Raw genomic sequence first — 12,095 nt, 5'->3', positions numbered from 1 at the left:
AGGAGCCCCTTTTTGCTGGTAGAGCTCTTGGGCCACCACAGGCGCCCCCAATACGAGTGACGTCAAGCTGGCCACATCCACCCTGGCCCCCCCCAAGGTCAAACACAACTCAATGAAATCAAGTTTGACACCCCTATTAATATTAATATTAATGTAAACTGTTTGTCAAAAAGTTCAGAACTTCACATTTATAGTCAGAATTGGTTTCTTTTTTTCAGTGTTTTGCCAGCACTATCCAATCGCAATGACCAAATGTCTGCTGCCAGTTGTGTGTGTGTGCATGCATGCACATCTCTCCAGTTTCTTATCTTTCTGTCCTCTTATAGGAAGTGCCCTCTTAACTCTTCATTTGCCTTAGTAGGGTGTAAGTGCTCTATTGTTTCATCACATTGGTCACCCAAGTAACCATGGAATCAGATGATGCTGGTACTTTTGCTAGCTGTTCTGGTTGCCATTGAACTCTGATTTTGGTTCAAAGTACCGGTTAGGCTCTAAAACTTAAATGGTTTGAGGCCAAATTACCCAAAGGATTTTTTTTCCCTCTGCATTTAGGTTTACAAGATTTGTGCTGAGCTGCCTGACTCTGAAACAAGTGTAAAGGGAAAATCCCTTTCAGCTGTCTTCTGTTGGGTGAAATCCCTTTCTTTCAGGTCTGGGAAATCCCATAAAGCTCACTTATTCTAGTGACTTTCTTTTAAACAAGTTGAGTTGGCACGATAAATGTAACTCTTTATGGATTTTTAAACTGGACAGTTAAATTTTATTTGTTAGTGTCCTACAGCTTATTTGGGCGATTGGAGATTTCTGTTTATTTCCCGAATACTTGAAAATTGCCTTGAAAAGTTTTACCGTAGAGTGAAGAAAGGATTGGAAAATGATAATGTCTGGTGATAGCATCATACAAATATATGTATGTACAGTATATATTTAGATCTGTTGGCCACCAATCACTGCAACATACGTACTTGTGTCAGATATTGGGATGCAAGTACATAATTTACATGATGAGCTTACACACCCATGATATCATTTTGTTGTCATCATGGCTTGTGGTAGATGCTACTGCTAAAGATGCTGATCACAAAGAGTTAGGTTTGGAAAAGCTTCCTATATTCCTCAGTTGATGGGTGTTTTTCAAGCCTCTTTGACAATACAGTTTTGGAAGACCAACTGCAGTCCAGTAGGAAGAAAAAATTAACTCTTCCCTTCCAGGAGCAGCACATTGGAAACAGCCTTTTTTCCCCAAGAAAATATTCAAGTCTTTTTCTTCTTTATTATTACTTTGATTAATTTTGCTTAAAATTTTATCTCTGACTTGTATCTGCTCCTTGTGTTAATTTAGTGTAACACACCAAAAAACTTTTAGTGTCGATGGAGGGCTTTTTTTCGATAGCAACTGAGATGATGGGAAAGGACTATAGATCCTTCTGGTTGACTAGGCAAGAAACTGCAAGAATAGCTTTCCAAAGACACAGAAACATCAGTTAAGTAGATTTGTTGTTGAGGAGCTAGCAAAGCCATTATAAAAAAAAATCCAGGAATTTACATGGAGTACAATTGGCTAGAAACAGGAAAGATAATTTCACCTGGGCTTTGTTTTGGAAATGGATTGGTGTGGCATGAAGCTGTTTACTTGTGACTTTCAGAGAAATGACTGGGCTGGAGTTTTGCAATCCTTGAAGCAAATGCTATATATATATTGAAGTAAGTAGTATGTTTTATATTTCTTGCTGCGGAAAGCCATGAGTCAGCCTGGACAGATGAGTTCAGCACTGCAAATTTATTATGGGTTTAGTTCTTCAGTCTGGGCATCTATAAGGAGAGATGAGAATTTCAGCTGAGAATTCAAGCCCCCTTATTCTAAATGACCAGACTATAGATTAATGTAGACTCCTCCAGGGAGTTGTTATAGCAATCAGTATTCTTAAATTTTAAAAAAAAACTTCTTCCAAAATATTTGAGTGATTACTTGATTAAGATAAAAATGTCTCTCTTAAGGCATTGATTTGTGGTGACTGCATGGACACAACTATGATTAGGACTAATCAAGCTGACAGAACAAGGAGTTTGAGGGAAGTTACAGACACAGAAGTGGGGAAGAAAGAAAGAAAAACGGAACGGTTGTTTTTAAAGCCTCGGGTTTTTAAAGATTTAGCTCAGTCCTGTGATGGAGCCATGGACTAAATGCAATTTCTCCATGTGCTTTTGGCCGCAGTTTATACTTAATCCTGAGGGACAAAGAAAACTGTAACTTTGAAAGCATGAGCAACCAGGTAGAGGCTGTAGTTTGTCTATTTTATTCAGTTTCATTAGAGATGCAGAATGCCCTCTTACCAATGACTTTCAAGAAACCAAGGAGGCCTTTGAGCTAATGGCACTACCCCTACTCCTTGCATGCAACCCTCCCCTGCACGGTGTTTATTGCTGTTTTCTTGGGACACTTGACAGATCAGAATGAATTTCCTCTTCCACATTAGAATTCTGCCTGCTTGTACTAGGTACAGCCTATTCTTCCTAATGTGCACGTCCATCGGTCACCGCACACAGTGCTAATCTCTCTTAAGTTCCAGGCTCCTCCCTACAACCATTTTTTCCACGGCTGAAATGGAGAGAGGCAGAAGCAAATTGCAAACTTCTTAGACAGTGGATTCCATCCCCATCCCCCTTTATATCCATTTCTGTCCCATGCTGGGAAAAACAAAGAAACATTTCATTCTCTGATCTGTCAAGTTTAGTGAGGCAACCATGATTTAGTATAAAAAGATCAACTGGAGCTGAGAGTTACCACAGCAAAGAAATGAAAATGTGCAGTTAACTTGTAAACATTACTGCCTTCTGAGTCATCTTTCTACTACTAGCAGTCCCTGGTGCTTGCAGGAAAGGAAGGGTTGTTATTTTTCTAGGGCTGGAGAAAATACATGCCTGTAAAGACGCCATTATGAAAAGCAGGCTCACTCATACTGTCATCTCTGGCCATAATGCATACAGTACAGAGGTATACAGACTGCAGAGTCTGTTTCATTGGAGTTGATGCTGGAACAAAAGATAAGTGTGGATGCCTAACGTGAAATAAATGTGTGTGTGTGTGTTTTTAATAATAATTGTTTGACTAATTGAACAGGTTTCTCCTTGAAACTAAGAGAGATGTATGACGTGAAAAAAGAGAAGCAATAAAAATGTGCAAAATAGGTTGGTAAAAAAAAAAGACACCAAAGTCCAAACTCTAGTTAGCCAGAAAGATTAAAAACTGCACCTAGATGCAAGGGTTATTTTCATGTACCAGTTTTCCACCTCTTGTTTTTTTTTTTATAGGCAAATTTATTTTTAAAAAATATCTTTCATCATACATATTTTATGAACAGAGAGTTGACTGGATCACATCTTATATATCTTATACATAATCAAAATCATCATTATAATATTTCTTAATCTTCCCATTTTTTCCAATAGTCATCTCTTTTGTATAATCCTTTATCACAAATTTATCTTTTTTCTCCATAGCTTATTATTTCAACTTCTGCCGTATTAATTCCCCCCCCCCATTATTTTTTTTATCATTTTCAATTTTATATTCAAATAACATCACTTTATGCCTTATATTTCTTCTCAATTACAATTGCTCCAGTTGTTTACAATCTTTCTTCATTTCCGGAAGTGTGTCTCTAATTCCTTTTTCCCAATCATTAACAGTAAAACATTTATCTTAATTTGCATTGTTATCAAAATTAATAATATTATTAAATTACTTATTTTCACCTTTCCATCTGCTGTGGTTTATCACAAACATGTTCTATTTCTTCTTCTTTGCAAAAATAATCACTTTCATGATTTCAACATTGTTATTTTCTATACAATTAGCATTTTAAATGTTCATTTTAATTTACATTGTTATCAAAATTAATAATATTGTCAAATTACTTATTTTCACATTTCTATCTGTTAGGATTTAACGTAGACAAATTCTATTCATTCATCTTTATCACATAATTACTTATAATCATTTTCCACCATATCTTATTTTTTCAACTTCTGCCATGTTATCCTCACATATTTCTTTATTATTTCGTTTTCAATGCTTTCATCTAGCTAACATCACAGTATATACTATACTTCTTCTCTCTTACCACTACTATAACAATTAAAATTTCATTCTAATTTAAAAAGCTATCAAAACACTATTATTATTATATTGTCTACTTTCCCATTCCCATTTATTAATCTATTTTTTATATATTTGCTAATGTTTACCTCATCATCCTTCATCTTTAACCATCATCTCAATATCTTTTTAGCATCCCCTTTTCCAATAATTTTTTGCATGACCATTTATTTCGGTCTAATTTCTCGATTCTTTTTTTTTCTTTTTATATATGTTACATTTCATCTTCTGGCTTCCTTTTGTCTTTTGTCTTTTTTATTTTTTGTATTGTTTGAACATCCCTCACCAAAGTTTTCCCTTGTCTCTTCCAGAATTTCCTCTTTTCCTCTTTTGTTTGTTTCTTTTTTAGAAACAAACTTTCTCCCCTTTCTCTCTGCTCTTTTGACATTCCCAAATGTTTCTGTAATATTTTTTATCTGATTTCTATTTTTTGATACTTTCTCTTCAACATTGTTAATTTCTTTTCTTCTTTAAAATTAAAATGTTCTTCTCAATTATTAATTATTATCCAAATTCAGCAACAGTCAAATCCAATTATGAAGCTATCTTCCAGAAGAGAAGGGAGATAAAACAACCACCCAGATGTAAAACACAGTCACTCCTTAAATGTTCTCACAGTGTCCAATTTTTCTTCTTCTGTATGGCCAAGATTGAAATTTCCAGCTGCTATTTCTTCTGTTTTGTCTATTTGAATAGAATATTACAGTACTTTTTTCCCTCCAGCAGATGGCACTCTCCATTTCTACTCCATTATCAAATAGTCTATTTAATCCAATTGTTTTTCCAATAATTTTTTAAAGTTCTCTTGTGAATTATTGTTATCTTCCAAAAATCATTTTTCTCCCTTTTAAAATCTTTTGCTTTCCCCAAATTTCCAAATCCAAGACTTCTTAAATTCTTTATATTACAGTTCACGCTTTCTCTTTGTTCCGTGTGTGTGATTTCCACCCCCCCTCCCAAATGCCAGATAGCCTCTAGTCCAAGCTCCAGAATTCTTTTAAAATTTCAATTTCAACTTTTCTTAATATAATTTGGCACTTATCTCACCCAGTTCTAGCACTCCATCCAGTGCTACTCCTGCACAATTCTTAGGTTCAGTTGTCCCATCTTCAAGGTGGCCACCGTAAGATGGCCAGTGCCCCGGCTGCCGCTTTGGGAGAGCTGTTCTGTTCCAGCAAGGAAATTGCCAATTCCTTGTGGTCCACGAAACACCTCTCCTTTCTTCATCGTCCCTACAGGACGGCTATGGCTCGAAAGCCTCCCGGCAGTGGTTCTTCTGGCTGGATTTTGCGTGGCTCATCAGAGCCCGATATTTTCCAGTCCGTTCCCACTGTGACATCAACCGGAAGTCCTCCAGTTTTTGTTGATCTCCACAGGTGACCCTTATCACCATGCTGACTGTGCAATTGAGATTGTTGGGGGTGTTCTTTGGAACCCTGACAGTGACTGCAATTTCAAGAATTCTCACCTGTGAGATCTCAGAACTATTGTAGGACATAATGAGATTTCTCATTTTTTCCATTAGTGCAGTTCATTGCAGTTTTACTGAAACTATAAGGGTGGGGGGAGGAAATGGTTCTGGTTGTATTTATGGAATACACTTGTTTGTTCATTAAGGCCCATGAAACATTGGCAGTAGCTTTCAAAATACTACATTACTTTAGTCTCAAATTTTTGGTCCTTGTATGCTTGCTATTATCATTATGCTAATCTTTTGATTATTCTAGCATTTTCTTCTGTTTCACAGGGTTCAACTGTTTGAAGGATTCGTCACTGCATGTCAGTGGCCCAAAGCCAAGATGATGTGTAATATATCATTTATTTGATGCAACTCTTCTAAGGATTTATCAGTGTCTTCAATGACGCATTTTATGTGAAATCCATGCATCTGTTTGTTCATGTTTTTGCTTTATCCCTTTATCCCAACAGGTGGCTGACCTGCAGGAAGAGGATGAGGTGGTCACTGAAGTTTTCTCTGTCCCTCCCTTTACAAGGGTTTTACCAGGTTTAAAGCATGCCACCAATTACAGTGTTCAAGTTCAGTGCTCTAATGAGATGGGCAGCTCTCCTTTTTCAGATTGGGTCTATTTTCAGACCTTGGGATTAGGTAAGACTTAGAGGGCTAGAGTGCATGAAACTCTTAAAAAGTATTGTTTTTTGTTGAATCAGAAAACATTTGGAAAATAGCAACTCTCCTGATTAATTGAACAGATATACTGCATGTCTGATTAAACAAAGATTGCAAGGAACGTGCAAAACTCAGGGCTGGTTCAAGCAATCAATCATCAGCCTCCATGGTTGTTGCTCTCTATTGTACAGTTAATTGGAAACTCTGAAGCTGTTATTAGTTCTTCCAAGTAGAATAGAATAGAATTCTTTATTGGCCAAGTGTGATTGGACACATCTGGATAAAATGGATATTTCAGTGTTTAGAGCTTGTTGAAAAGATGGGAAACCTTTTAGAACAAGGGTCTCCAACCTTGGCAACTTTAAGATTTGTAGACTTCAACTTTGCATCTAGGTGCAAAGCTGGCAGAGGAATTCTGGGAGTGGAAGTGCACAAGTCTTAAAGTTGCCAAGGTTGGGGACCCCTGTTTTAGAAGACTGTGTAGAACTTAACCACGAATTTAATAAATGATTATTAATAGCATTTAAGATATCTTTAGGATTTCCTAAAGCTCTTCTGTACTTTGAGGCTTACCATTCAGTAGTACTCTTTTAAACAGCACAACAGATACATTGCGATTTTCTTTCCCTTGCAGCTCCAAATTGTACTCCACAAAATGTACACATTATCCAAAGAGATTCTTGTCTGATTTTGGAATGGGAAGCAGTAGCTCCAGAAATGTTTGGGGAGAATGCCTTAGGATACAGGTTGGAGTGGAGCCAAGATAACATAACTCAGGTAATAAACCGAGAAACATATGCTCTTGGTGGAGCAGGACAAAGTCTATTTAGGAGAATCTTTTCTAATCTTATAGCCTGCAGATGGATTGCTCCTCAACTCCCATCATCCTTTAGCTAGCTAGTGGTCAAGCAGGAAACCATAGTAATGACTGTCCAATATGCTTAAATTCCCAAACACAGAAGTTTAATTAACCCATAGATCCTTATTACGTGTGTTAAATGACCTTCATAAATTGAAAATGTTGCTAATAGATTTCATTGTGGCAGTGAGTTCTAAACAGTAATAATTTGAATGATTAAAAAAGCAGCTTGGTTAGAATGAACTACCAATAAAAGCAGTTGGGCCTCCATATTGGTAAGATGTGCATTCACAGATTTGTGTTTTTATGGTGGCAGTTGCGAAATTTATCATACTAAAAATTTGGTTGCTCCTTGTTGCATATGCTATATAATGGTGTTCAGTTTCACAGTGAGAAATGTTTCTTTGTGTACTGTCTGTGCATTTATTCTACATCTGGTTTTGTTTAACTTGCTGATTAAAGCTGGAGAATTATTCTCTCCTCAAAAAATTAGAACAAATACTTAAAAAGTGGAGGCATTTCAAACGCGACCCCAGATATAATTCATATCATCACAGACAGACCTGGAATTAGTCTTGGGGAGTGTAAATTAAAAATTAGCCACTCTGATAGGAATAGATTTGCTAGTATGGCTGAAAGCAAGAAATATTAGGGATTAAAGAGGTAATGCTAGTTCTTTTAAGGCATACCTAAATGTAGGAAGCCTTACAATTTTCATGCTTGGGATGGGCTTCTCTTCACGGCAGCTTAGCTATTAGACATGCATATTGTATTTGCTCTTTGGACTGCAAAAACTGTGCAAGGAATAGGATAGCAAGACTAAAAAGTTGTCTGCCTCAACATGAATTTTCCAGTTTAATGCCCTACTACTTCACATACTCTTTTACCAGTGAGAGACTGAGGATCACTTGTTCTGTTACCTAGTACTACTGATTCTTGCAAATTTGAATGCCAGATATAAATTGTATTTTGTGCCCAGTTTTTTTTAACTTAGCAATGATAGGACTATTGTCTACCAATGCATTTGGTCAGCTATTTTTAGGGAACCGAATCTGGGTTCTGTTAACTGATATTACACTGCTCCTTTCTTTTAATAACAATGGTAATAGTTTGCTGATACCGTGTTTTCCCGAAAATAAGACGCTGTCTTATATTTTTTTGAACCCTGAAATAAGCGCTTGGCCTTATTGCCATGTACTCAAAAGCCCGATTGGGCTTATTATCAGGGGATGTCTTATTTTGGGGGAAACAGGGTATAGCAAACAAGTGAGATACAAGTGGCCCCAGACAAACATACACCAATTATATATGCAGGAGATATCTGGGAAGGAAGATTTAATTCTTACGACGATAGAATTAAATTTCTTCCATTATTGTATGGATGACATTTTATTTCTAAGCTAAAAAAAGAAGTATTTTGTGCAATAATTCCATCCTTACATGGAATTAGGCTCGGCTCAGAGACCACAGTTCAATTGTGCAATAAATATTACCTCAATTTAGTGTAAAACCAAATAATCAGTTATTTACTATGTAACTGTATGACAAAGACTATGCATGAGTCTTGATTTTCGGGCTTTGAAGCACAGAATTTATTTGATGAAAACCAATGAATTTCATAAAGGTGGGGAAATCAGGCAATGACAGCAAGTAGCTTCACTGGGTAGAACAATTCACACTCTGAATTGCCTTAGAATAGCTTTGCTTATCAATGGAAACTGTGCAGGCAAGCACAGGCTGTACAGGAGGTGCTGGAAGCACAAATAACTTCTTATGGTTGTAGCCAGTACTGTCTTCTGGAAAGGGCAGATAACAATAGACTTTGCAAGAAACCATAATCTCAAGATTACTAGATAACTTGGAACAGAAGAAATTGATTTTGTGATTCAAAGGTAATAATGAACAAGTGTCACTTGAATGACAATGCACCATTTGTGGTTTTCTGGTTACAGGGGGAAATGATTGTGAAGGAAGCAAGAGCTAACCTTTCTATGTGGAACCCCTTAAAAGACCTTATAATCAAGGTCTGCATACTCAGTTCAGCCGGTTGTGGACCTTGGAGTGAGCCCTTACTGCTTACATCCCAAGATTTAATAGGTAGGTGGCAAATGTAGGAAGCGCTTGTGTTTGAGGAAAATGGGCTGTTGTTAATATGGTGCATCAGATGAGGAACAGCGAGAGAGCTGGTACCATTGTATTTCTCTGGCTGTGCTCTTTCCAATATTCCCAGCTGCATATGTATTATGTTTTCACAGATGAGAACCAAGCAGCTTCAAACAATCTAGCAGAAGCAGGGACTGGCTGGGAGTATTACAAATTTTCTGTGTAAGGGAACGTTTGACATAGGAAGGAAAAGAGCAATACAATACAATTGGCTCCCCTACTATTCTTTGGTGTTACTGTATTATTAAAAATGATTGAAAGAATCTGTGAGCATGATATGGCCTAGATCAGGGCTGTCAAACTCCCGGCCCGCAGGCCAGATGCGTCGCGCGTTGGCCATGCCCATGCCCAGTTTAGCGAAGGGGGGAAAAGTCCCGATACATTACGTGATGCCACCATGACAACGTGAGTTTGACACCTCTGGCCTAGATGAATAGAAATAATATTTTCTGCATTTGATTTTTTTTTTTCGTGAATAGATTATAAGGATTCCCAGATCAGGGTATCTGACAGTTTTTGCTTTTAATTATAAAAGAATTATAGGAAACCATCGTTAATTGCTTATCTTTCGAATTACAGCAATATGTATTTATTGCATCGCAAATACTATATAAACATTGTACTATGTTCAATTATGATAGATTATCTTAAATTTAATCATACATTGTACAGGTAGTCTTCAACTTATGACCACAATTGAGCCTAAAATTTCTAAGAGTTGCTAAGTGAGACATTTGTTACGTGAGTTTTGCCCCATTTTACGATTTTTCTTTCCATAGTTGTTAAAATTGGGCCTGGTGGCTCAGCAGACTGATAGCATTGTGATTAACACCATCTGTCTGCAATTACTGTAAGTTTGAATCTCACCAGACTTAAGGTTGATTCAGCCTTCCATCCTTTCTAAGGTAGGTAAATTGAGGACCCAGTTTGTGGGGGCAATAAGCTGACTTTGTATAAATATACAGAAGTATGAAGGCTATTGTTTAACGCATTGTAAGCTGCCCTGAGTCTCTGGAGAAGGGTGGCATATAAATCAAAAAATTTTAAAAAAAATGAATCACTGCAGTTCTTAAGTTAGTAAGATGGTTGTTAAGTGAATCTGCCTTCCCCATTGACTTTGCTAGTCAGAAGGTCACCCAAAAGGTGATCACATGACCCAGGGACGCTGCAACTGTCATAAACGTGAGTCAGTTGCCAAGCATCTGAATTTTGATCACATGACCTTGGGGATGCTGCAATGGTTCTAAGCGTGAAAAATATTCATAAGTCCCTTTTCTCAGTAACATAACTTTGAGCGGTCACTAAATGAATTGTTGTAAGTCGAGGACTACCTATAATATAAGTATTATAGAGTATGGATATAAAATGGAGGAGTACGGAATTGTTCCGAATGGAAACAGTTGATTTTTCATTTCTTCCTCGAAGTTTCCCGCAGGGTTTCCAGCATGGGTATATTTTCTCAAACCAGAGGAAAACAGATTTTTGATATGTAAAAGCTACAGTTAACATTTCAGAGGAACTAAAAGCCACACTGGGTGGAGTGATATGTTTGTGTTAGGCATAACACAACTTGCAAACATCTCCAAGATAAAGTTGGCGTCATGTTCCAGCTGCATCTTTATTACTTATTAGTCCAATTTATATGCCGCCCTTTCTCCGTAGACTCAGGGTGGCTTACAATGCATTATAGCAATAGCCTGCATACTTTTATGTATATACCTGCTTATTAGGGCTTTCGGCCCCTGCTAAGCGGTGTTGTTCTATACAAAGCTGGCTTATTGCCCCCACAATCCAGGTCCTCAATTTACCTACCTCGAAAGGATGGAAGGCTGAGTCAACCTTGAGCCTGGTGAGATTTGAACTCGCACTAATTGCAGGCAGCTGGCAGCTAAGTGCTAGCACTTAACAGCACTTAGTCCGCTGCACCACCGAGGCGCTTTGAACAATCAGCCTTTGCCTAAGAACAAAATTAGCAAGATTGATGAAACCAAAGGCCCAGCATGTTTAGCCTTCTCTTCTAAGGATGGCTAGTCCAGAAACTGACCAAATGGAAATGTACCACTTCGAACCTTGCAGAACAGCAGCTTTGGCTGTGCTGCTACATCGTTTTAGAATGATTTAGAATATGACTAGTGAACCTCTTTCTAGGAGTGAACCTCTTTCATGGATGAAAATGCGTATATAGGCTAAACATTTCGCTTTCTCACAAGGATTGTATTTTCTCAACAGGGGGGCAAAGGCAGCCTCTTTATGGAACATCCTGGGTTCCTGTGGTTTTAGGAATTCTGACGGCACTGGTTACAGCAGTTGCCTTAGCTCTAATTCTTCTACGGAAAAGAAGAAAAGAAACTCGGTTTGGGTAAAAGTCTTGTTTTCCTTTTTTTTTGCTGTTTATCATCCCCATTGTAATTTCAGCATCCCTTTGTGCAGAGATCCTCAAAATGTTGCCCCCTGACATGTCAGCGGGAATTCCTTAGCTGGCGTAGCCTTTAACCATGTCAAGCATTTCATTTTCACTGTATGTTTTGTATACCCTTTGATATTCTTTTTCATATTTCTCTCTCTCTCCTTCTCTCTCTCTCTCTCTCTCTCTCTCATACACACACACACACACAGAGACAGATGTCGGTATGGAAAATATGATAGTCCTTGTCCTCCTGATTGAGAATTGCAATCTTAAAATATCTGCTTTGTGGAATGGAAAGACGGATGACCTAATCCGTCTTTCCATTCCACAAACCAGCCCTCCAGATAAAAACCTGTAGAATTGGCTTCTCGGATTCCCC

The 12,095-nt window shown here is 37.6% G+C and overlaps 1 protein-coding gene across 1 annotated transcript in view; it reads left to right on the top strand.

Moving 5' to 3' along the window:
• TYRO3 (TYRO3 protein tyrosine kinase) overlaps positions 1–12,095 on the top strand; it is a 73,651-nt gene that overhangs the window by 42,642 nt on the left and 18,914 nt on the right. Inside the window, exons 7-10 of the mRNA XM_070931305.1 lie at positions 6,089–6,266; positions 6,922–7,064; positions 9,099–9,243; positions 11,539–11,668. Of these exons, the coding sequence (XP_070787406.1) occupies positions 6,089–6,266; positions 6,922–7,064; positions 9,099–9,243; positions 11,539–11,668 (596 nt within the window). The remainder of the gene's footprint in view (positions 1–6,088; positions 6,267–6,921; positions 7,065–9,098; positions 9,244–11,538; positions 11,669–12,095) is intronic.

This window comes from Pituophis catenifer, unplaced genomic scaffold (genome assembly GCF_029215685.1).
Source record: "Pituophis catenifer annectens isolate HBS135680 unplaced genomic scaffold, rPitCat1.0.hap2 SCAF_1, whole genome shotgun sequence".
In the NCBI taxonomy this organism is placed as follows: domain Eukaryota; kingdom Metazoa; phylum Chordata; class Lepidosauria; order Squamata; family Colubridae; genus Pituophis; species Pituophis catenifer.
The sequence above is the reverse complement of the archived record's forward strand: the minus strand, read 5'-3'. Positions and strand labels throughout refer to the sequence as shown.